This window comes from Manacus candei, unplaced genomic scaffold, assembly GCF_025592945.1.
Source record: "Manacus candei isolate 608988 ecotype Guabito, Panama unplaced genomic scaffold, ASM2559294v1 h1tg000003l, whole genome shotgun sequence".
Classification (NCBI taxonomy): domain Eukaryota; kingdom Metazoa; phylum Chordata; class Aves; order Passeriformes; family Pipridae; genus Manacus; species Manacus candei.
This window is the reverse complement of record NW_026138051.1, coordinates 13,395,781-13,421,924: the sequence shown is the minus strand read 5'-3', so window position 1 is coordinate 13,421,924 and position 26,144 is coordinate 13,395,781. Positions and strand designations below refer to the sequence as shown.

Sequence of the window (26,144 nt, the reverse complement as noted above, 5' to 3'; positions counted from 1 at the left end):
AAATTTCTTTGGGGACATGGATAGGATTGCAAACAACTTCAGCTTTTTACTGAGTTCCAGTATTTTTGCCATCCAAAAGATCTGTACAATTTTGAGATGGTGACCTTTTTTTGTGTAAGGTATTTTGAAGTGTATTTTGTGCACAGCTACTTTGAATGTCTAAAAATTGTAATTTTTTTTTTCTAGTTATGTCTTGTTTTACACAGACCAGTTATTTCTTGATTAATATTTAATGAGCAAGATGAAATCACTAGGGCAAAAAAGAATGTAGATAGACGAAACTCCTTGATCCTGTCAGGCCCTGAAAAATTATACTCTAACCTTTTAATACTGAGAAGGTATTCTTCAAATCAGAGACTGTAACAGAGGAGTTGATGTCTGTATTAAATAATTACTGATTTGATTTGATGTTTATACAGTGTTAAAGCTGCGTAAATAAAATAAGCTTCCCATAATTTCCTCATGCATTTCCATGTTGTGGTATTTTAAGCATGTTATTTTTAATATAGTTTAATATAACAAATTTGATATAATACCTTGTTTGTTTTAGAACCTAGTGAAGAATCTTCCTGAGCAGAAGGAACTCAATGCCTTAGCTGAATTAAAGGATGAATATAATGATCTTGCTGAGCCAGAACAGTTTGGAGTTGTGGTATGTATTGATGCAATGATCAACTGCAGAATTCCATTTTGTCACATAAAAAGAAAAATTTTAGGGATAAAATATTTTGGTTAGTGTTTTTGCAAGACCTGCAGCAGGAAAAAGTTACTATCTATTTCCTATTGAGTAACAATCAAAACATCTCTGAATACATATCAGGCCAGTTTGGGTGGGGCCCTGAACAACCTGATCTAGTGGGTGGTATCCTTGCCCATGGCAGGAGGGGTGAAACCAGATGATCTGTAAGGTCCCTTCCAACCCAAGGTGTTCTATGATTCCATGATTCTAGGTGTTTTCCTGGAAGGAATTATAGTATGCCATTAAAAGCAACAAGCACTCCTGTGCTAGACCAAGTCTTTTGTCTGTTTTGTCCTGAATGTTTATTAAACAGTTATGAAGAACACTGGAGCTTCAAGTATTTAAATTTCCAAGAGTCCATAAAAGACCCATTTACTCCATGGCATTGACAACTCCAATAAATTTTTTGTTTTGTATCAAAAACTGTAAACAGCTGGAAGAGTTAATATACCCATAAGTGTCTTGTGTTTGTGTACATATATTTATTATGTGTATATATACATATATATGTAAGTGTGCATATACATGTAAAATATTTGTGCATATGTACAAACACACAGACTTGCAAAACGGTTCTAGAAGAGGTGGATTCATATGGATTCATATCGAGACTGAAATTTTAGATTGTGTTCTGTTTCTTTTACTAGCATTTAATACATACTTGTAATGCAAAAGTAGGGATATTGAGTGTTGTAATGGCTGGAACCTGTCTCTGAAGGAAATTATGGAATTTGCATAAATTGCTTTAATCCAGGCTGGGGGTGATGGTGTGATACCGAGGACTACCCAGGACTTGGAAATCACTTTAGGTCTTCCAAGGACTTGATAAGGCCTTAGGCAAATTAGTTCCTGTTTTCACTTCACTTTACCAGTCCAAAAGATTAGGATGCTGATGATGCCTCTGTAATGTGCTCAGGATTTATCCCCAGCTCCACAGGAGCCAGGTTTGCTCTTGCTGGATTTTTAAGGCATTATGTGCATTAAAATGCATTAAAACAGGAATAGAGACCTCCTAAAAGGGAAGAGTAAAATCAGCTTTTTACTAAAAAGCTCCGATTTGAGCATAATTTGGCTTCAGAAGTGCCTTTTGAGTGATTTTTTTTTTTTCTTCTTTTTTTACATTATTTTTTGGTTGGGGAAGTAACGGAATATGATCTAATGAGATTTTTGTAGAGGATTTAGAAAATGAAGGATATCAATGACTTCTTTTGAAAAACTTTAGCCTACTGATTTTTTTTTTTTTTCCCAATAAATGGCATAAAGTTCCAAAAATCTTTTATTTCAAAACAAAGATGAGGAATTTTGGTAGAAGTCTGATACATTAGTTAGTCTTATGGCAAGAGCCAGAGTAAAACATTATGATCTATTAATTGATCAGTAGCAATTTAAAACCCCTCCTTCTGCCACACATTCCGTTTTATAAACATCATCACTGTCTTGTCTGTTCTACTTCAGCCTGTCTCTACTGCATTGCTCTCTATAGCTTTTATATAGAGATATTTCTGGATTAGGATACTACTTATATACCTGGAGATCTCGCCTTTATCTGAGTTAGGATTACTGCTGGATTGAAACTAGGTGGTCCTTGTTTTTTCACTTGATTGTATTGAAATAGCCATGAAAGTATCCTTATTTCCCAACAGCACCAATATATAGTCAAGATCACTGTTTCATTGATTTATATTTTTGAGGAATGACTGCCTATGGAAAGTTGAGAGAGTTTTCAACCATTTAATGCAACATTAATTAACAAAAGCTGCTTAGTCAAACATCTCCAAATGGTGATGTTTGCCTTATGAAGGAACTAAGTTTCCTGAAGCTTGTTTGCTTATTCAGCTTTACCATCTGGTTTAATAAAAACCAGTATTTTCTTTATGGGTAGTGCTTCTGTCTTATTTTCAGAGGCCTCTAACTGTATTACTAGTACTAAAATGCTGATTTTGTTTCTGATTTTGGTTTAATTGAACTATCCATTGAAGTGGAAGAAATACAACTGAACGTAAACTCTTTACCTGACTGAACTTCTTTTTTCCTATGTGTCCAATTAAGTTTGGAGTTTTGCATTAATAATAATTGTAACCTTGACGTTAGTCTGTCTGTCTTCTTTTATTCCTATCTTAAATAATATTTAAAATGTGTACCCTTATTTGTATGTAAATTTAGGCATGTTAATTATTAAGATATGTTAATTGAATAATCACTTTGCCCATCAAATTTAATAAAGATTGGAATAAGTTGCTTAAAATTTGTGTAGAAAACCCATACTTAGTAAATTATTAACTTATTAGAAGAGACCGATTAACTTAATATTCAGCTGATATGTAAATGAAAATTAGAACTGCATTTTCATTTAGATTAAATGTTAAAATCAATTATGTATTCTAATTAGTTATTGGAACTTTTTGAAGTTATATACTGGGATCAAAAAAGGCAACACAACTTCATATAAAAGAAAGTTTGCATTGATGTTGAAGTAGAGCAAGAAAAATAGATTAACTGAATCAGTTGTGTAACATGAAATAAGCTAGGCAGAATGTTATCTGATTTTTAAATGTAAAACTTCTGTTCAAGAGTTAAGTTTTTTATGATATGAGAACTGCTGCAGCTTAGTGAGGAAATGCAATTCCATTTCAGTGCCAGTTGAACATTTTTATTATTTTAAAAGCAAAAGTTTCACAACGTAGTTGTATAGTGATTGCGTATTTTGTGGCCTTTTTTCCTGTTTGACCAGGATTAGCTGTCCTGAACAGTCCTGACTGCAAGGTGGACTAAGTGGGGAGAACTATACAAGTTTATTGTATCTGCATTGGTTGAGTCTTTCTTTTTTTTTTTTTAATTGAATTTATTTGCCACTTGTTTGGCCTCATTGTAATTTCTGGAGCTGCTGAAGAATTAATCTTCCTAGGACATGGCTAGAGAAAAAAAAAAGACAACTTTAATATAATATAGGTAAGAGGGTAAGTTGTCTTAGTAAGTTGACAAATTTGTATTAGAGGAATGTCAGCTTTTTCTTAGTAAGTGAGGCAAATTTAATTGTGCTTTTTGCCTTTCTCCAATAGCCTTTGATCCTAGTTTTAATACAGGACTTGAGAATTGAATGATGATAATAAAGCATAAAGAACTGAATAAAGAACTTGATTAGGTAGAGAGTTCAGTCAAGACCTTTATGAAAGCCCAGAAGGGGAAATAATGACATGCAGCCCAGCACTGACAGTGAGCTGGAAAAGAAATACCCATTTTCTTGCTTCTTTAACTATTTGTGGTGGAAGCCAATGTTTGCTGTTCCATGTCTTATTTCTTATATGCCTTGGACACTAATTTTGTGAAACCATAAAGAATTAGACTTTTTTCTAAGTGAATGTAGTCTTTACACCTTACCTATTCCAGCAGATCCCTCCAAGTTCAGTATGTTTGTCAGGCACTGAACACCTGGATTTAGAAACAGGAATATGAAAGGGAAACAAGGGAAGTGTGGGGAGGGAGGAACTAAAATGGCATTTGTGGTCATCATCTGATATATATGTGTATAAAAACCTTCTGAATTTTAAGGAAACAACCCACCTGAAACAGCTCTTGGGAAATTGTGAAGATACTTTTAAAAGATAATGCAAGTCAGCAAATGAAATTAAAACTTACTGCTGGTTTGGTGGTCAAACTACCTTGCAAGGCAAATATATGCTCAGTGTTCCATGGCACTTCAAACACAATATTAAAAGAAGAAAGTACAGTTGGCTGAAGTATTGTCAAGGATTATTCTTCACAAATCTTTGTCACACTGTTCTATTGGCTTATACATGTTTTGCTGCATTTTGTTTTCAGGATCTAAAGCTTTTGACAACTTTTTTTCTGTGTCATTTTGAGTAAAAACAGTAATTGGAGATTGTTCTACAAAACTTAAAGCAAATTATGTGATTAATTTTAATTTCTATCTACTGCAGATTAGTGTAAGTAGATCCTTTTAAGGCAGATGTTTTCAGTATGATATTTCTGAAATACAGAATGATTAGAAGAATAATGTTGCAAGACTTTCAATGATTTGGGCTTATAGAGGCTCACAGAGAAATTTGTGACAATGGAGACTTATAAAAAAAGATCTCTGGTTATGCTGAAATGCTTCTTTTTTGATCCTTTCCTTTTCCTTGTTCCAGTCTGATCATAGGAATTGTTGGAAACCATCTGGAGCGCCTTCATATTTATGCTTATTTTAGAATGAATTAATTTTTATTCAGGCCACTCAAGTCTTTCCTGTGCAAGTTATTGCTGCTGTGTCTGGTAGATAATACCAGTGGAAAAATCCTGGTTCCTCCAAGAACCAGAGTAAAACTTTGGACAGCAGAGACAGAGGCACACCAAAATCTTTGTTTTCATGGTCAGGATCTGTGATTTGTCACATAACAAAGCTTTTCTTTCTAAGTGCTTCAGGAACACCACTGATAGTGAATGCACAGGGGGAGAAATCTTCCTGTATTCTGCTAAGTAAAATGAGGAGTTAGATTTGGAAGATAATCATTCTTGCAATTAAATGAAAGTTTTTAAGTGGCTTAAATGAGCTCAATACATATTTTTCTCTTAATTTAAATATGCCTTGTGAATTATAGTGTTCTAAGTAGGAGGAAATAACTGATCACTTGTGCAAAATATGACAGACCACCATATTTTGGTAGCTAGGCTAGTGAATTTGGTATTGGGGATTTAAACTAATGAATATTGTAGATACTTTTCAGTATCACTGTCATTACATGGCTACCACACCATGATTTATGACCTCCCACCTTTTTATCAGATCAGGAAGGAATTAGTCCTGTATTACCTTTTGCCAAATGTCTGAAACACAAAGGTGGTTGGGTCCTGGGCAGTAGTTTTACAAAATTTACTTAAAAGGTAGTAAAGCAGGCTGTATGTTACCTGTGAAGTCTGATGCCATGGGATCAGAACTGAGAGTATGCCATTAGTATGTCCTTACTTTAGTATCTCTAGGTATACTGTTTTTTATATAAAAGTTGTTATGAATTTCAGCCCAAAGCTCTTTATCCACCTCCAGAATATTTGCAGCCTGTACTTTCAGGCTGATCTTTGGTTCTTGTGAACTGGTAGAACTGCCTTACATTGTCTTTGCTGGGAACAAGGGGTTTGGCAGTGGGCATTTATTACCAGTGAGCTTGGAATTGACAAGTTAAATGGTTTGGAATCACAAAGCACTTTCTTGTTTTTACTGATTTTTTTCAGGCAAAGTGTATGGTTTGGGGAAAGATACCTGTGAGCAGTTTACAGATTCCTGGAAATGCCAGATAGGCAATGAAAACACACAGACTTCCTGGCTGCATGATGGTTTTTTTTTTTTTTAGTGCAAACTATTTTGCTTAAATAAGCTTCTGCTTTTTTATGTTCTGCTGCAATGTTTTGTCTTTTGCAGATGAGCTCAGTGAAGATGCTGCGGCCACGTCTCAACGGGATCCTGTTCCGGCTCATGTTTGAGGAGCACGTGAACAACATCAAACCTGACATCATGGCAGTGACAATGGCTTGTGAGGAGCTGAAGAAGAGTGAAAGCTTCAGTAAGCTGTTGGAGTTGGTGCTGTTCCTTGGAAACTACATGAACTCTGGCTCCAGAAACGCACAGTCCCTCGGCTTCAACATCAGTTTTCTTTGCAAGGTAGGCTGAAGCTGTAAAACTTTGAAGTGCAAATTCATGAAACTCAGGACACATGAGAAGGTATCCTAAGCAGGGAAAAACATTCTGTCAATGTAATTTACCAACTGCACCTCTGTGGTTCATAATGGATTAAGAAAATACAGAGGAAATACAGAGTAAGCATTTCCAGGATGGTCCCTGCTATAGCTGGCTTGGTGCAATGAGGATTTAAGGCACTTTAATTGTAAGTCTGTTCTGAGTTTTCTGCAGTACACAAGTGGAACAAATTTTTTTCAATCTGAATTTGTTTACTTGTTTTATCAATAGAATATACACAGAGCTCTGAGTGTGTTAAGAGTAGCTCTGGTTAATCATCTTCACATCTTCTACCCAGCTGTCCCTCAAGCACTGTCATAGAAATAAGTATTTGGATTTAAGATGGACGTTGTTAACCTTTAACCAAAGTTTAACTTCAGTTGTGGTGACAAAATATGGGATGCATCAAGAACTCCAGGATCTAAAGTAGTTGGAATTTCATGTGCACCGCTTGCTTGTTTATGTGGTAAAATGTGTGTAAGGCATTGATCCAAACTTGACTCAGTTTGAAAAGTACCTTTGAAAGTATCTTTATTTTAAAGACATGCAGGTTTTTAAGCAGATTAAAAAAAATTAGTGCAAAACTTGCAGATTTTTTTTTTTTGTCTAATCAGAGGATCCAGATTTCAGGTCCCTTTTTTGGGCATTATGAGGAGACCTGACATATATCTCAAGGAGGTTTAACCCTGGGACAAAATCATACTTCATGTACCCAGCAAGTGTCATCTGACATATTTCAACAGGGAAAGACTCTGCTTGCTGTGGTTTAATGCAAAGATGTTGCCAACTTCTGATAAAATAAAAATCATCATCTGAGGAGAAGCTTATTTCTATTCTTTAATAACTATTAAAAGAGAAGCCAAGGTAAAGGATCTTCTTGAGATCTCATGCTGCATTTTCTTTCTGGTTGTAGTGGAATCTAAAGGGAAATTAATGTCTTAAGTGGAAAAATAGTTGTTACCAAGGAGGCAGGGAAATGACTTTGCAGGAATGGTACTGCAGCAGAGTGGAGGTCTGAGAAGTTCTTGCACTCCAGGTGATAGATTTATGAATTGCTGTCAATGCAAATCTCATGTGTTGACACAGCTAATGTAGATTGACTAATCCTGCAAATTGTTCTCTGCTGAACTGAATAATTGCTGAAGCACAGCTACCTGTGCTTACAACTAAATTCTTCTGAAAATAACGGAGACAGAAATCTATGACTATTTAATTCACTTAATTCAGTATTGCCCTCAGAAACAAAATCCATTTGCTAACCTTTTAAAATTTGTTTTCAAAGTAGATATTTTTGAGGGAAGTGTTCTTTTCTGTTCTTCCCCCCCCCCCGAGATTTAGAGAAAATACTTAAATATTCTGTGTAATATAATAAAATGTTGACTGTGCTGTTGTGTTTAGGTACCAGGTATATTTTGTGATAAGGTCATGGCTAAAAATAATCACAGACAGTGATGGTGGTTGAAATATAGAAGAAGATCTTGCCAAGATCCAAACGTGAAATTATATCATTAATATCTCTACGTATTGATTGAACATTATGAATTATCACTCACAAGTTCCAAACTCAGAACAAGTCACTGAAGTTAATGGAAATGTAGATCAGTGTTCCTGGACAGTGTGACATATGCATTGTCTGCAATTGAAATTTATTGTTTATTACTTATGTTAATAGATAGTTTTTTGCTTTTTAAAGCTCCCATTTTCATTGGTTTATATATTTGCCATTCTAATTTGAATTAGATTTGTACAGTAATGTGCTTTTGCAAGACTAATTTTTTCCTCAAATGGTTTTGCTCCTGTTCTCATGCTTTAATATCATTTTGAGAGAGGTAGCCTTCCACTTCATTGGTGTTTAATATTAGAAATAAGAGTTGTTTACATAGTATTTTCAACAGATTTTTTTTCTTAATTATTTTTAAGTATCCAGATTTTTATTTGGGTAATGACTTTGTTTGTGCATTGAATATTTTCAAATGATAATTGCAATTGGTTCCTTTGTTTAGTAGCTTTCAAATTCCACCCTCCCATTTTCCACCCAAAATAGTAAGATGACTTTATTGGCTTTGTTTATGAACTAAGACTACAGGTTTTAACTGTTGTGAACAGTATAAAATATATCAACTGGGCATATCTTTTACAGGCACCAGCTTTAGTATCTGCCTACAGCCACCTACCAGCTTTATTACATTATTCAAACAGTCTCAAAGTTTTATTGTTGGTCAATAATTGGTCTTCACTGAGGAAATGAAAACTTGTGTATGTGTGAGTATGGCAGGGGGGGTGTGTCATCCTGTTTAGTGAAATCTTGCTGTGAAATTAAATTTCTAATTTATATTTCTTGGCTGAAGAAGACAGTAATAGAAATAAGTGACACCTATCAGCAGGAGCAAGGGCTGTTTGGCAGTGTCCTGTGCCTTAAATGTGTGTGCTTCCTGGGGCATCTGGGTGCTACTGAATTTTGAAGGCTGTGTGAACATGGGAAGGTTTTTCCTCATTTTTTAATTATTTTTTTTTGTTATGTGTGGTCTCAATTTGAGAAGGCACTGCTACTATGTTAGAGGTTTTCCTTGAGTAATTTCAAGGTGTCTTCATTTCTGCTCCTGGGGAATTTCATCATTCAAGCTTATCCAGAGGAATTTGGGAGTCTTTATTCTGTATTTTGTTATAATACCTCCTTTTTTTTAGGCTAGTGGTTTATACTATTATTCAGTGGACTTTCTGCCCATGATAAGGGAACTTTTTAATTTTTATTTTTTTTGAGCTAGCTGTCAGCAAGGTAGGATATGTCTGTGTACACATTTCTATGTGCAGAATACACACACTTAGGATGCAGAATCCTAAAGTGATGAATTCACTTTTCAATAAAATCTGATTTTTTTATTGATTTTTTTTTGTTGTTGTTGTTTTTGTTTTTGTTTCTCGAACAATCTTAAATTACTTGTCCATTTAGTAGATGTGGTACTTACATTATATTATCTGAAAAAAAAAAAAAGGAAAAAAGGCAAGTATTGATCTGGGACCAATGTTTGGTTTTGGAAAATAAATGTTTTTACAACAGAGCTGGTTATTTCATACACAGAAATACGTTCTTGTGCAGCAACTTTTATTAAAACATGATAAAGAAAATAAAAGAAAGCACAAATTCCAACCTATCTGGTCTGAGCTAAAAAACTAATACCTGTATAGTAATTGCAAATCCTTAAAAACAGATTATCTTTCTGGATGTTATATTACAGTGTATTATGTTATTGAAGGTAGAAATGATTTGTAAACAACCTTTGGCAGAAAGCAGAGAACTTAATTTTGTTCAAATAAGATATCAGCATCAGAATTCAGGTGCTGCATCCAGACTGGCAAGCGAGAGCAGCTATTCCCATGTATGCACCAGAGCATCTTGATTGCCTAAGTATGAAGTGCCCTCTAAAAATACAAATACGGCAGAAAAAGTGCTGAAGTTGAAGGAGGCTGCTGTAGTAATTCACTCAAGGCATATCTTTCAACCTGTTGCTGTGTTTGTTTAATTTGTAAGAAGGAACCAGCTGCTCTCCTGAACCCCAGCTGCAGCAGGAGAACCCTCATGGAAATGGAACAGGAAGAAAAGAGGTTTGCTTTAGGCATGTGCAGGTACACCTTCTGTTCCTGTGGTGGTGACTTAATGTGAAGACTAACAGCAAACCTCCTTCAGTTTTAATAAAGCTCTTGTAGCATTCTAGGTGCATCAGTGTCTATTTTATGTGATAAGTAATATCATGTTACTTTTTGTTCATAGTGCAAATAGTACAAGACAAACTGTTTATCTGGTCTGAGTATTACTGATGAGTGTACATTTATTGTGTACCAGCCCTTGTTCTCTTAAGGTGGGAAAGATTTCTGGGTTATGAAAAGGTATATAATCTCATAAAAAATCAATGGAAAGCTTTTTTATAGCTATAATAAAGTGTCACTCTAGTGATGGCTCATACATAAATTTTTCCTCACATTGGCTGTCACGTTCAACCCTCACACCTGAAAGCTGCATCCAGAAGCATCTGTAAAAAGACCAAACCCATTCTGAAAGTGGGTTATGGTATGATTGGCATGGTTTGAATGCTTTACTTAGGGACTATATGTCAAGGGAGGTTTTTGTTAGGCTGATGTTTTTTTCTGGGTTACAGGACATCGTGCTCTGTGCATTACTTGGTTTGAACGGGAGCACCGAGTATTACCCTCTGTGTACATTAGTCTTTAATCCTTTCCCAAACAATGAATCTGTGAGTATTGACCCTCCAAGTGATGCTTCAACATTCAGCTGGAGCTGCTTTCTGTAGTTGCCACTGATATAACAATTTATTTTATTTTTAAATGAAATGTGTTATTCCCAAATTCTGTCTCTCAGGTAAAGAAAGGCCATAGATTCAAAACCTCTATTTTTAAATTTTAACACGACAGTGTTAAAAATTTACCCTGAATTATAACATTATAGAGTATCCTAAGTTGGAAGGGACCCATGAGTATCATCAAAGTCCACCTCCTGGTCTTGTAAGCAGAACTTAATAGGCTCTTTTTTTTTTTTCTTTTGTCCACTTGGATGATGTCTAGAACAGCAGAAATTAGGCTTAATCATTAAGTGCTTACAAGTCAAGAAATATTATGTTTATTAAGCAAAATTGCTGTAAGTAAATAAGTTGAATATAAAAACTATTGCATTTATATGAAAAGAAATAAAATAGTGTGTTATTGAATACAAGTATATATATATACTGAATACAAGTATAGTGCGTGAATACAGAGACTGTAAAGACACAACCTTGCTGTTGTTAACATACCGGTTCCTACCTTTAATTTCTATTTTTAATATTTAAATAGTATATGCTAAACTACACTTAAGCCCCACCTTTCTTCCTTTGTCATTATACTGGTGGGCTTAGAACTTGCTTTTTAAATTATATATTTGATTCTCAAGATCAAACAGAGCTATCTGTATCCATTGTGGTGAAAATAAGGATGAACTAGCAGAGATGTGTTTATGATTAGGCCAAAGAAGTGAATTTGACAGAGGTGTTTAAGATCTGAGTGAATGTTTACTCCAGGTTTTAACAACACAGCGGGTGCTAATACTGACTCTTGTTGATACCATGTTGCTGTTGGTGACAAAACATGTTTCTGTTGCAATTTGAAAGCAAAATAATTTTGTCCATTTAGAAAAAAAAGTGCTTTATCCACTTGATGATGTCAGAGAGATCAAAGGCTGCAAATCCCACTACTGTTGTTCACAGACAAATTGAAATGCAATTTTTTTTTTCCATGCAGATGTTTAGCCACTAAATCTATGATTTTTTTTTTTCCAAGTCAGAAGAACTTCTGTGTATGTAACACATTAAAGCCCTTTAACTGCATACCATTACTGAGCATTGTTTACTCTCTAATCGCTGAATTGGTATGAATTAAATTGCTTTCTTAATTGCCTAAATACCTTATATTTTTAAAAGCCTGTTTTTCCACTGCACTCATTTATTCTTAACAGGGTAATCCTTAAAGCTGAAAGGCCTCTATTAAATTGAACATCGATGGCAAGCCTGTCATGAGGATTATAGAATTAGAACTTCAAGTGATTTAGAGAATGAGAAAACAAATAGGAGATTTTACACACGCATTTGTGTATTCTTCTTAAATAAATCCTTTATTTCATTCGTTGTGTATGTTGTAGCTTACTTCTGTATGAGAACTGCACTAGATGAGTTAGTGAAATGCAGTTAAAACAACTCTTTACAGATACACTTGTATTACTTAATTCTTTATGTCAAGTGAAATAAACTCATCTCAAACTCTTACATACACCTACTCCATTGCCGTTGTGAATAAGAGGAAGTCTCGACTTCCACTAAATCTTCAATTAACTCATATATTCATTCTTTATATCTGCATAAAAATGGGCAAACTAAGAAATTTGATTTTAAATTTGTTTTCTCATTCTCTGAAGTTCATGATGTTCCACTGTGTAGACACCTGCGCTCTGCCATGGGATTTAGCCATATGTTTACTTGGAAACTTGCCACTGGCCCTATATTTTAACAATTGTTTAAGACATATTTTTTTATGGATAAGAAACTGATTCCAGCAGTTAATACTCTCAAGACTCTCTGTTCTCCATTAGCCTATCACTTGCAAGAATAATGTTTTATTTTAGACCACTAAGAAGTGTCTCTGCAGTTGAGGGGACAGTGAAAATATGCAGTTACCTGTTACTTCGCCTTGTGCACAGTTTTCCTGCAGCTTTTCATAAATAAACCTGGATGTATTAAGTTCCTTTTACCTGCAGTTGGGATTATCTTTGCTTTTTTATTGTCATTCTATATTTCAGTAAGGCGAGGTGCTTTTAATTCATGTGTCTGTATAGAATTTGTCTCAAAATCTTTAGGCTAAAGCAGCATGTTTTAGATTTTGCTTCAAGAAGGAATTGTGGATTTACAACAAGGAATTACTTTAACTTGACTGGTCAAAGTGCAAATTCTGACTATTAGCATGATGTCCAGCTATGCAGCATTTCAGAAGGATTCCTTTAGAGATTTGGCAGTTGTGGCACTGAAGGAATGAACTAAATTCTGTTCTCTTTAATCTTTGTTCACAGCTATTTTTTATCAAAGGGAGCATTCTGAACTGGCAATGCTAAAATCTCTGAACTTTATGGACTATCTTCAGGTTTTGTTCTCATCAAAATTAATTATTCTTTTAAAAAGTACTCCATAGGGTAGATTCCTTTTATAGCCTTAAATTATGAAGATTTCAAGAAATTTCTTTTTGAAATAATTTGTTTAATTTACAGGCGACCAGTGTAGGTAACTCATTAGTTTTGCTAATAAGTTACATCTTCAGTATTCACTTTATTTAAACATTTTATTAAAAAAAAATCTATATTTTTTTCTCTTTCCTTTCTCCTGTGTTTACTTCTTAGATTCGAGATACTAAATCATCAGATCAGAAAACAACCCTGTTGCATTTTCTGGCAGAAATCTGTGAGGAGAATTACAGGGACATCTTAAAATTTCCGGATGAATTGCAGCATGTTGAGAGTGCAAGTAAAGGTAAGCAAATAGATAAAGCACCTAAAGGTAATAGCTGTTTGCTTTGACATTAAATGCTTCCAACATTTCATTTGAGATTGTTGGATTATGTAACCTGTAAGCATCGATAATCCATGTGCATTGTGCCTTTCTGCTTTTTATTGACCTGAGAAGTAGTGAAGAGGGAAAAAACCAGTAATAAAACAACTCTTCTTCTGAAGTAGGTTGTGAAAATAATAGAGTGCATTTCAGTGGGGTACTTAGAAAAATCACGTCAGAAGTTTTGTCAGCAGTATAATCATGATGTTTAGTTTACTCTTAAGCCTTTGAAGTCTCGTTGCTTGAGAATGAACACCATGTGTGTGCATGTGCATTCACACAGAGCATGGTTCTTGTTTTAACACTTGATAGAGAATAACAAATATGCTTTGTCAGAATCCCAGGCTTTATATGAAATTCATGTAGTTTAATTGTACTACACAGTCAGTATTTAATACTGACTATTTTTGGTCAGTCAGCAGCATAGGCTGGTGAATGTGATAGAAAGCTCAATTCATTTTTTGGCGATTTTTCATGTGGAATAGACTGTGTTGCCTTGCACACTTGTTGCTGAGTTGTCAAAGGTGAAGGTAGGCAATAGTGCTTGATTAAGGTAACACAAACTTCTATTTTGACTGGGCATTAATGATTCATCAGAAGATAAATACTTGGGGGAGCACAAGAATATGAAGGAAAAGGGAGAAGTTGGATACACATTTCCACTAGCTCTATCCAGGTTTGCAAATTTTTGTCTCTTTTTTTCAGTGTTATCAGTCAGTGTCTCTTCAGTGCAGTGATTAGCTGTTAGATAGACACTCTTCTAATTAGCCCATCATTTGCTTTCAGTTTGTGTTCTTCTACCTCAAACTTCTGCTTACTGAGAGCAGAACTCTTGTTTCCCCAAGGACTTGGGGAATAGTTCATCAATCAACCAAACTTTGCTGTTGTTTCATCTCAGGCTTCTTCACAGTTTTGAGTGAGTGTCTTTATCATACCATTTTTTTACTGTTTCTCAGACTTTTTGTGTCCTTTTCCAGGTTGTTTTTTTTCCTGCATATAAACCGAATTTTATTCCTATTGATTAATTGTCTCCATGCCTCGCTTTTTTCTTTGCTGCTGAATTCTTCATTGGCATGGACAAAATGGAACTGATCTTCCTGTACAGGGTTGAGGATGGTTTTGTGTTTTAATGCAGGATAGAGACTGAACAGAGAACTTGTACATCACAGCCCTGAATGTATCATGTATATGAGTAAAGGTGCATGTTTAAACAGCACCCAGCTGGCTGCTTCTGCCTGAGCACTGTTGTGGGGACAGTGTTGGACCTGGCCTTGAAGGCATGAAGCTGTCAGGGGGGTTTTGGTTGGATATTAGGCAAAAGTTCTTCCCCCAGAGGGTGGTTGGGCACTGAACAGGCTCCCTCCCCAGGGCAGTGGTCACAGCACCAAGCCTGACATTGTCCAAGAAGCATTTGGAGAACACTCTCAGACACATGGTGTGGTTCTTGGGGTTGTTCTGTGCAGAAATAGGAGTTGGACTCAATAATCCTTGTGGGTCACTTCCAACTCAGAATAATCTATTGTTCTATCGTGGAGTTACATATTCATTAATTGTATTTATGCAAGTAGCAGTTAGGCATCTTATCTAAATTCCAAAAATATTTTCTAGTACTTGATAGTTCTTCTCTGGAGGTGACTTTTTAAAGTTTAATCTTTTTCTCCCTTTCTTTATAAAGTCTTATGGTTTACCAGCCACTTTTGATGATCTTTCATGAATTTTCTTCTGCGGCTGACACTTGACCTTGCAGCTTTGAGATTTTTATAGTTTGATTCAAAGCCTCTGATGTTCTGTAAGTTGACTTCAGGAATTAAACCAGAAGAGTCAGTAAAGTTAGGTTAAGCTGTAGCATCCTAAACAGAGAAAGCATATTAATGGGAGCAAATTTGCTAATAATCCTGATGCTTAGAATACATATGAAAAAGATTTTATTGCAGTTAGATTTGTTTCATTCCCTAAGATAAAAGCTCATTACATTTCCTATAAACAGCACTGACTTCTAGCAGAGCATAAATTACTGTTCAATTTTAATGACCAAAACTTCCCTTTCAGCCCTTCTTTGCTTTCTGTAGCAAAGCAGATTTTTGGCAGAATAAATGTGATTTGTGCAACTCACTTCAACTGTTCCCCATGGTACTTCTTGGGGTTTGTTAATTGTAATGTTCATCTGCTCTCTCACATGTGGTGTTTTTTCTGTGTTGGAAGTTCACGTGCTTTGCGTGGAAGAGATTTTCACTTCCTATTTATTGTTTGGTGTTTTATAAACCAGTGGTTTCGGGGATGGACAGTTAGGTTTATTTTTCCTGTGGGAAGCCTCTTTTGGAATAAACTGGCTGGATGTGAGGGCACTGGCATCAGTTAGTTATATGTAAAATAGAAGGAAATCTACCAGCAAATATTAGCTCTGCATGAATTTTAAATAAAGAAATATGAGCTAAGCAGGTGGCAGTCTGATAACTTGAGAGGTATGCTTTTACTTTTTAGTCAGTAAGCAACCTCGTGGTTTGAACAGTACCTAACATTCCAAATACAAAACTTAACGCATTCAACTTCTTTTAAATCTTGGATGCGTATTCTCAGTTCCACTTAAATAAAAAGTAAGTCCTCTTTGGCTTTCATTTCATGTAAGAATAAAGAACCAGCATCTGAGCAACAGCTGATTTATTTTTTTTTTTTAACAAAGAGCAGATAAAGCATAAAACTGGCTTTTAATATGAAAAGGTCAATGGGATTAGATGAACTGCCCATGCATGTACTAAAATCTTCAATAATCTGATATTAGGTATGATAAAATATTTTATCTTTTTAAAGATGGAAGATCAGCCTAGAGGTTTATGAAAAGGAAAAATAAATTAGGAAACAGTTTTATTGTGGAAGGTATAAGCAAAGGTCAAACTGATTAACTATCGAGATCATTGGAAAAGCATTTTATCTTACTTGTAGCTGACTGTGAAAGGAAAACCAATAAAAAATCACAACATTGTGAGGAACTGCAGTCTTTGATGGCAGTGCTCTTCCCCCAGTCTTCAGTGCTTTCTTCTTGTTCCCTTTGAGACTATGCAAAGCCTTTTTTTCATGTCTCTACCTTCTTCACTTGTTATTCCAGTTGCTGCTTTTCATGGTCTTTGCTCTTACCAGTTTATAATCTGTGATTTTTATTAAATACCTGACAAATTCCCATCCCTTTTTGGGATTCAGTAAAACAAAATTTCCAAACAAAACTAGGAGGTACCTTACAAGTCAGATAACATGTCTGGGATTTCTAGACAAAGTCATGTTGTTAAAAGTATAGTTTGGAATTCCTTAGAAAAGAAACATTTTGACTTAATTTTGTGTGTTACCTATTTCATTTTTATGGTTTCTGAGGGGCTTGACACTCCAAAGGGTTTTAAGGTGATTAAAATAAATTAGCCATGTATTTTATAATAACAAATTCAGATTTTAAGAGCTACAGTTTTAAATCACAGTTCATGGTTTAAACATGGTGCCTGTAAATAATAAAACATAAAAATAAAACGTAACTATGTCTTCATTGATTGAACATCATATCCAGCTCCTCCAAAATTTAATAGTTCTTGAAGTCCTTTTTACCTTTGTTGCCAAGAATGGGAATTACTGGGCTGTGTAGAGTAATGTCAAGTTGGGCTTAATTGTGAATGTGGTATATATATAATATGTGATATATAATATATTATTAATAATAATATATAACATATATAATATAATACATAATAGTCTCTCTCAGAAATAATGAGGTCTTTTTTTCAGCACTTAACATACCAAATTCTGTAAGCGTTCCACTTCTTAATTCTTTTTAAGTGCTGTTAGCAGCAACAGAGGCCATTCTGAGTAAAATCATGTGAAAGATGCCTTGGGGGGATGAATTAGGTCTGTGTAGTGGACTAAAAAGTACTGATAACAGGAGCACAGATTTCTCACTCATGTTGACACTGAAATTTATTTCTTTAATTTGCAAGCATATGGTTCTGATGGTTGAAGCATCTCTCTAGAAAGGACATTAGCAATCAGAAGCACTGTGGAATGCAAATATGTATGTACTGAATATATTATTACAAATAATGTAATAAAATATTAATTTTAAAATTTTATACAGGTAGTTCACTGTGATTTAATGGCACAAGTTTAGAATAGAATGAGGGCAGTATTTTAACACTTTCTGTGCCATTGTCAGTTTGAGGTGTAGCAATTTAAAACATACAAGTAGTAGCTATTTTTTTTTTGTCTGACAAAAGTTTTATAGCTTGTTGCAGTAGAAGAAACAGTGTTTTAACAAAGAGGTCTGCAGCATTTTCCACCTTGCACAGTTTAAATTGCTGAAACAGATTTTGCCCAATCTGGCACATTAGTGGGTATAAAACAGACAATGCCTTCTGGCATGAGAAAGTTAATGCTGCATCTGTGATTTTTCTCCCCCTAATAATCTGAAGTTGGCATTTTACAGCATAATCATAAGTCAGTCCTGCACTGTACAGAGACTTCTGTCACTCTTTTCATTCACATAAACTGCAACATTGGACTGTCAGGAACTCTCTGTTTTTCTGACTGTAGTAACCACGCAGTCAGGTGGATCAAATACTTGAAGACTCTTTCCTCTTGTTACACTCCTGTGTTTGCATAGAGCATCACCATATTGGTGGTAGTTGTGCATCAGCTCATTAAAACTTACCCGACAGACGTGTTCTCCTTCACTGACAGGCATTGGGGAAGAGAGACAGGGAAGCAGAAACTTCACTGAGAGTTCTCGTGTTGTAGTTCCAAGGAGCAATTTTGGAAAGATAACTTGTTGGAGACTCAGTGGGATTCTGGATTGGCTTACACGCTGCAGAATTGCTTAGTGAGTTTTCCCAGTCTGTGAAGGTTTTGAGGATTTTTTTAGTTGCTGTCATCTGAAGTGTAATAAATGGTGTGCAGAGTCCTGGTAGTTCTGAATTCTGAAGCTACATTTTGAAGCTACAAGTTGGATTCTTCATTAAGCAACTTTTTGTATAGCTTGCATTTTAAGGCTCTGCTTCTCTCCCTGAAGTGTAAATATCAAGGGCAAAATGAAAGAATAGTCCAAATGACTCTCGTGGGCTGTTGCTTATTAAAGAAATGAAAGCATTTAAGAATTTCTGGCTGTAGTTAAACCAATTCAAAATTGAAGATAGCTTTAAATGTCTTCTTAAGTTCTACAGTCCATTGAGAATGTCTTAATACAAGCCACTAGAGAGAGGTGAAAGCTATAAAATACCACTTTCTTCTTTCTTTTCCCCCTTATCTGTTGTTCAGTTTGCACTTCCATTGCTGTGGGGAAAGCTGTTGCACCTCTGCAAGTGGTTCAGTTCAGGTAATGTGAAAGGCCAAGCTCCTGACACAAATTGAGAATGTAAAGGGAAATCTGTTGGATGAAGTTGCTCAACTCCTTCTTTGAGATTTTAGTAACAACAGCAGGTTGTGTGACAACAGCTTTGCCCCTTTTTGTATTCCTTGCTTTCTGTTTACTTGTTCCCTTTGCCTCACTTGCAATTTCCTTTATACCATTGCCAGGAGTTTATGCTCAATTAATAAATACTGATTATAAGCTCTGTTTTCAAAATTAACTTTTAAGATCTTGAAAGACATTTGTAATTAAATTCACATCAAAGTACAGAGAGTTTCTTGATGCTCTGAAGGTAATATCCACATTGTGAGGAGAATGCTGCTGAATGCAGTGCTATTCTCACCCAACTGATCTAATGCTTCTGATTCTTTTTCTAGAATTGGGACATCTGTTTTCTAAAAGATTTTTATGTGTAATATGAAAAGTCAGTTCAACTGAAAAACTTATATTCTACAACATGCTATTTTTTACAATTTACTCAGTGAGGTAAAAGTGGGAAGTTGGGGGAAAGGCTGCTGTTCACAAGGGAAAGCAGGGGGTTGGCACACACAGTATTTATGCAGGACACAAAAATGAGTATAACAGTTGTCAGGATTCAAACAGAAGGAATCTTACAGGTTCAGATATTTTTCTTTTTAGAAAACTGATCTTTTGATGACAATAAATTTGACTTTAAATAAAACAATTTTGAGTCAATAATGAATTGGGTAATATGACCTATCCAAAGCAAGAGGGGGATTTGATATTCTAATGGATCACTCAGTAGGTCAATGGCTTTGTTCTGTGCTGTGCTTTGGAAAGGAAGTTTTACAACTGCCTTATTTTGATAATGATGCTGGCAATGCATTGGACACTCCTAGTGTGCTGCCTGTCATTTATAGGTGATTCTTAGCCCTAGTAGTTCATCAAAATTCCTTTTTTGTTCTTAAAAAATATACACGGGCACACAATTGCTGGAGCTGAGACAAGCCGATTGATTCTCTAAACCAGAGCCCAGTTCTGTGCCTACATTGATATTAAAATAAGTTTCCCACAGAAATTTCTTTTTGCTCTATGGATATATTGAGTGTTTTGGGATCATGAACACTGTTTGTGATTTCCCAGATGCAGAGGAGAGAAGACATGTTGCTTATGACATTTCTGGTTTTTGACCTAACAAGCAATGGTTTTGGTTGTTGGTTTGGGTTTGGGTTTTTTTTTTTGTATATCATCCCACTGTCTCACTTGCCAAGGCGAACTTGTTAGTGGCATTTGCACTTCAGTGTGTGTAATATTTAAATTAAATTTCCTCACTTTAGATGGCTGGTATCGTTGTTCTGGGAAGCTGAAAATCTGTCGATCATTTATACCCAAAATGTGGGTTTTAACATTTTAGCTTGTGTGGTGCAGTTCTTCACCAGATGTGTGTTTAAAATCTCTGTGCCATCCTTTTCTTGAATTGTATCAGATATATGTATTTTTTTCTGTGATAAGACATACAAAAATGTCATTTGTATGTCTTTTGTAAACATTTGTAATGTGTGTTTGTGATCATTACAAACTGTGATGATTTTAGGTTTTGATTGCAGTTGAGATTTTGTTTTAGGTAGGGATTGATACGTATCTTTCTCTCCTCTATAAAGATGGAGAAGAATATTGCAATGTAGAGCTGCTGCACATACATGGCTCGTTAAACATTATCTTGGACTGAGAGATAATTAATGCCCTAGACTGAATCTCTCATTAAACTTTAAACCAAGAGTTACTTGGGGCTGGACTTGTTACAAAGTGCTTTTACATTAAAATTGTGGTTCACCTCTACTTGCAAATGGACAGGACAATGAAATCAGTGTACTATTGCTTTATCTTTGTTTAACTAAGGTAATGAAGTTACTGTTGCAGTCTAAAAAAGTGAAGCATGGTGGTGTCTTGCCTTCCTTTACTGCTCCATAGCAGTGCTGTGAGAAGGCAACTAAAATGCAGAGAGACTGCGGGGGAAGGAAATCTTAGCATGCAAATGAAGTGCAGGTGCACATCTATGTGGGAAATCTATCTGTTAAAAATCCTATTTTGAAGCTTCTTCAAGTTACATTACAGGACATGGTCATAATATATAAACAAAACATTGTCATTTGGGCAGATCTGCTCTTATTCCTAAACTTTAAAAGGTGCAGGGAAAATTCTGTTTAAGATGCACAAGGTAAAATAGCCTATTATGCATGATGTTTTGATTGTTAATCAGAGGTACCTGGTGTCAGAAAGCTTTCCCATTTTTTGAAAGAGAAGGATGGCCAGGTGCCCAGGCTAGTTAAGCTACTCTTTGTTTTTTCCCTTTGACCCTGAGGTGTTTAAACCTCCACCCCAAAACCATTTGTAACATTTCAGCTTATGAACTTAACAATAATTTCTTTTACCATAGTTGGTTTTCTGCTTTGAAATTTAGACACTGTTGGCCTAATTATGTGCTTTTCAATACTTCTTTACTTCTGCCCTAAGTTTTGTTTACAAACAGATGTTTAGCTCAAAATAGGAGTGTTTGCTTGTTATTAGTAATAAGTTTGGTTTGATCTCACCTGTCTTGACTGTTCCTCTAGTTTCTTCTTTAGAAGTTCTAATTATTAAGTTCAGTGTCTTTCCTGGTGAAAGCATTTCAATATAGAATTCAATACTGTTGAAATTTGTTTAAGTCTGTCACACTAGCATGTAGCAAAAACTTTTTTTCTGATATAGGAAATAATGCTTGTGCTATCTCCAATTTATTTTTTTCCATTCTAATTACTTGAGAAATAACATGCTAAGCTGTACTGCTTTTGAATCCGGAAGCTGTTCAACCATGAAGCTTCAAATATGAGTTGTTTTGCATGATACAGGTATATCACAGTATCTGTCACAGATGTGTGTGTGTGTGTGTGTGTACACACATAAATGTATGTGCTTACACATAGATGTCAGAGTTACCACGGGCCACCTGTATCACTCAAAAGTATGTATATAAATGTATACCTGTGAGATGTATTTATTCCAGTACATGTACATATATCTGCACACACATATAATATAGAGGCATGCTCTGAGGTGCACATACACTGAGCTGCTTCCAGTCCTCAATTAGGCTGCAGCAGCACTGCTCACCCAACTCCAACAGAACATTTATTGTCTTAATAAATAGAAACTTACTTAGTATGAATTGAGTAATCAATGATTGTAATTCCTGAAGATTATGTACTTGCTCACCCATTTCCCCTCAAACTGCTTCTCAGTCTTTTGTGAAAGACTACTTCCATCTGCCCTCAGGCAGTAAGAAATAAATAGTCATTAGTATGCTCAGAATGCAGTTATGGTACAAACACTGTCTAGACTTAAAAATCCACGAGTTCATTTGCTTCGTACTGACTTGCTTTTGCTTACTGAAGTAATTTATATTGTTGGCTCTCACTTTAGAGTTTTTGCTAACCATGGACATGGCCATCCCAGTTCTGCATCATGATCAGAGACCCTCTAAATTTCTTATGCGAGAAATACTGCACCTAATCAAAACGTATCATTTCAGCTCTTTTTTTTGGGGAGGACTCTTAGTCTGATGCAATCTTATTTTAGAAAGGATTAGTCTGTCCTCTGGTACTGTTGCTGTATTATTGTAAATACAAAATGCTTAACTTGACTACAGGGACCAGCTAGTGTTCAACATCAACAGGAGATTAACTGCTTGGAGCATTTTTCTAGGACTAAAGCAGACGCTCTCTAAGCCTTCCTTAGCGTGCAGACTGTGCAACTGCTTTCTCCAAAATAAGTGGATAGGATTGGTTTTTTTTGTAGAGGAGGAATTAATATGGGGAAAATAATAAAGTGAAGGAAATTATTATCACCTTTCTTGTCAAAATAACATTGAGCCATCTCTTCAGTGACTGTGGATTTCTGTTATAAATAAATAATAATATACAAAATAATCTTTTAATCAGTCACAGATTTAATGATGCATGATTAACGGAGTTTCATCCAGTACTTGTGCAGAAAGAATATTGATAGATCTATGTGCCTATATTAGTCTTCCACTGACATGAAAAATAATCTGGACAATATATTAATACGCATCACTTGATCTTCACCTTATTCCTATTAGTTCTGTATGTTATAGTGATTCTGTGTGACAAGGAGTGAAGCTGAAACACACATGTGTAACTTCTGGTATTGGATTTCTTTCTCTGTCTCATAAATCCTTTTTTTCACAGTGGTTTGAGGTACACACATTAAAGATGCTGTATTTCTTTCCACCTTAGAGCTGCAGGTGCTCTCTGCAAGTCAGCTTTTACACAGGGCTCAACTAGGGGCCAGTTTGGCAGAGTTTGGTACAGACTGAGAAATCTTGCTGCCTTTTTTAACTCCCTTTGGCTCTGAAGATGGACCATATATAGATTTGGGGTTTATGTAGGTTTTTTTTTTTAGACATGTGGTGTGGGGAGAACACTGCATTTCCTCCAGACTGTTTCCCCTACCTCCTGCACATGTTCTCAGAGACATATTAAGTGTTACATCCTTGCCTGTTTCTTTGGATATGTTTATGAACCTGTTGTGTAGGAATCCAAATAATCGTTTTCTGAACTCACTTATACCATCATTCTCCACTCTTCCCTGTGTCAGCTAATTTGACTGTCTTTTGACTTCTCAAACTTTCCCATTTCTTAAATGCTGACCTTTTCGCTGTGGATGGGGGTGTTCATTTACCTGCAAAATTGTGAGGGTGATGAGGTGGGTTGTTCACAGCTATTTGTTTCTTTTACTTTTAAAATGTGTCTAATATTTTATCTCTTCTTCTAAAACAAGGAAATAAACGTCCAGGCATCCTCTAGGCTGCTTTCTTTTCTTTGGGTGTACTTATCCCAGAGTATCTGGGGGTTATGGACAGGTTTTTTTCTGGTTGTTGCTGCTGGGTTGGGTTTTTTCCTTCTTTTTCCTCATCTTCTGTGTTCACCTCATTGTTCCTACCTTGAAATCAGATATTTGTGTATTGGATTTAGTTAGTTGCTCTCTTCTGGTGCAGCATTAAATGAAATAATATTGGATTGGCTGCTAGAGAGAGGCTTTCCCAGTAATAGTCCTTGCACAGTATTTGCGTGCCACTGAAGACCAAATGCTACCTTTCATGTAGATTTTTTAGACTAGTTCTACTAAGATACCTAATTTTCATGTGGAATGATGGGCAAATTGAAGTTGAACAAACCTTTTTCTTGTGAGACCCAGCTTACAGTGGGACAGGCTGTTTAGTATGTACTTTTTGAAATTATTTTAAAGGAATGGCTTTTGCTGCAAGTAGAATTTATGCTTTCATAAATTAAAACCTTGCAAGAGTTTTAAGAAATTTACATGATTTTCTCTGAAAGTAAAAGGAATTCATGTTGCCTCTTCTACACATTACTGAAGTAGTAAATCTCTAATAAAAGGGTTTATGGGAGGAAATGCAGATATTTTATTATAGTCTATATATATGTTTCCTGTTCTGTCATCTTGTTAAGTTTGTCTTGCAGAACAACAACTTCATAAATTGTTTGAACAGAAACTTGTACATTTGCCTGGGCTAGGCAAAAAAAAAAGTGAACAAAATTGCATATTCTACATCTTTTTTGGCAATTGATTGTGAATATAGAAGTTACTTATGGGAAGCACAGCTATAGGATGCAACCCTCTTGCTTGGGTAGAATTCCCTTCTACTTTCCTAGTCAGTGTGCACCTAATCTAATGTTTTCTGAACTTAATTTTATAGAACAGAGTTACTGAAAACTTTTCCCACCCATGTTAATCACAGAGGTTAAGACTTCTCATTTGTCATTGTGTGCTGAATTTCACTGCACTTTTAAATTTCAGACAAAACATAACTTCTACTTTATTTTCAAATAGCTGAAAGCAGTTAAACTTCATGTTATGTTGCCTATTTTCTTACCATTTTTTTCTTTTTACGAACAAAATGACCATTTGCATTCTCCTCGTTTACTTTGCACTTCTAGCATTTCCTTCAGTGTTGTTTGTGTCCCCATCCAACTTCATAGAAATATTACAGTAATTCAAGTTCTTAATTTCAAGCAAAAATGTGTTCTCCTTTCTGACCATAATATCAAATGATTAAACTAATGCAACCATAACCTAAAATATTTGCTAATGTTTATTATTATTATTCAGACTGTTTTAGTGGTTGATTTCCAGTTTGACTCTTGAATGTGAAGTTAATAACTGTAAGGATACTGGGGTCAGTATAGGTTGCACCCCTCCCTCCCTGGTTGAATTAAGCTTAAAAACTGTTTCACTATAATTTCAGGATTACAAGATTAATAGTCCCTTTGGTACCCAGTATAAAACCGATAAAATTGAAAATAAAATTGAGATAATGGCTGTGATAAAGGCAGCTGTATTGGTGCCTTATGGATTTGAATGTGCTCATGAAATCGATGTTATGGCTGATGCGAGTCGTTACTTGCAAAGAATAGAGAATTGATTTTGTTCTGGGAACAGCTTCCTTATTTGCCAGATTTTTATTTCCTACATACTGTTTTTCAAGCCATCTTGACTCAAATTCCTCCTCCTGCTTAATCTCACATAGTCACAGCACAATTTTTTTTTTTTTTTTTTAAACTACAAGAAAGCAGAAAAATCAACAGTTCTTTAGAAAACACTTGGTGGAACTTCTGGACAAATCACTTGCCATAAAAAGATAGTAAAAAGCAGAAAGCCCTTAAAAAATGAAGTTATGTGCTGATCTTGGCTGCACTAAGAATGCCTGGGTTAGCTGGATGCAGCCCTTCAGCTTTGGCTCTGGAGGGCAGGTGCCTGCAGTCGATCGAAGCATTGACTGGGCCATTACTGAGGAGCAGGGAACGTGCTGGATGTTCTCACCTCTGGTGCCACACATCAAAAGTTGTTTGTGACACTGTCTTTGCAAGAATTGACCTGATTATATGAGCTGTCACTAAAGATTGAGTAGTTTGTGGAGTATAAATTCTCTCTGAAGCAAAGGATACTTGAAAGCATTCGATTTAGAGGAAGGAGGTGAAATGGTGCAAGTGTTACAGTGCTCTTGGGGAAAGGGCTGTTGGGATTGTCTGCTTGTGCTGGAAAGCATGGATTTGTAAACTGTGCAGGAGGAAACAAGGGAAGACAGACTTTGGTTTTGAAACGTGTCTTTTAATTAAGAGG

At 35.5% G+C, this 26,144-nt stretch overlaps 1 protein-coding gene across 6 annotated transcripts in view; it reads left to right on the top strand.

The window, feature by feature from the left end:
• DIAPH2 (diaphanous related formin 2) overlaps nucleotides 1–26,144 on the top strand; it is a 199,630-nt gene that overhangs the window by 71,993 nt on the left and 101,493 nt on the right. For all 6 annotated transcript variants that reach the window (XM_051788472.1, XM_051788455.1, XM_051788466.1 and 3 more), the window contains 3 exons: nucleotides 551–652; nucleotides 6,153–6,392; nucleotides 13,399–13,528. In XM_051788472.1, coding sequence (XP_051644432.1) covers nucleotides 551–652; nucleotides 6,153–6,392; nucleotides 13,399–13,528 — 472 coding nt within the window. The remainder of the gene's footprint in view (nucleotides 1–550; nucleotides 653–6,152; nucleotides 6,393–13,398; nucleotides 13,529–26,144) is intronic.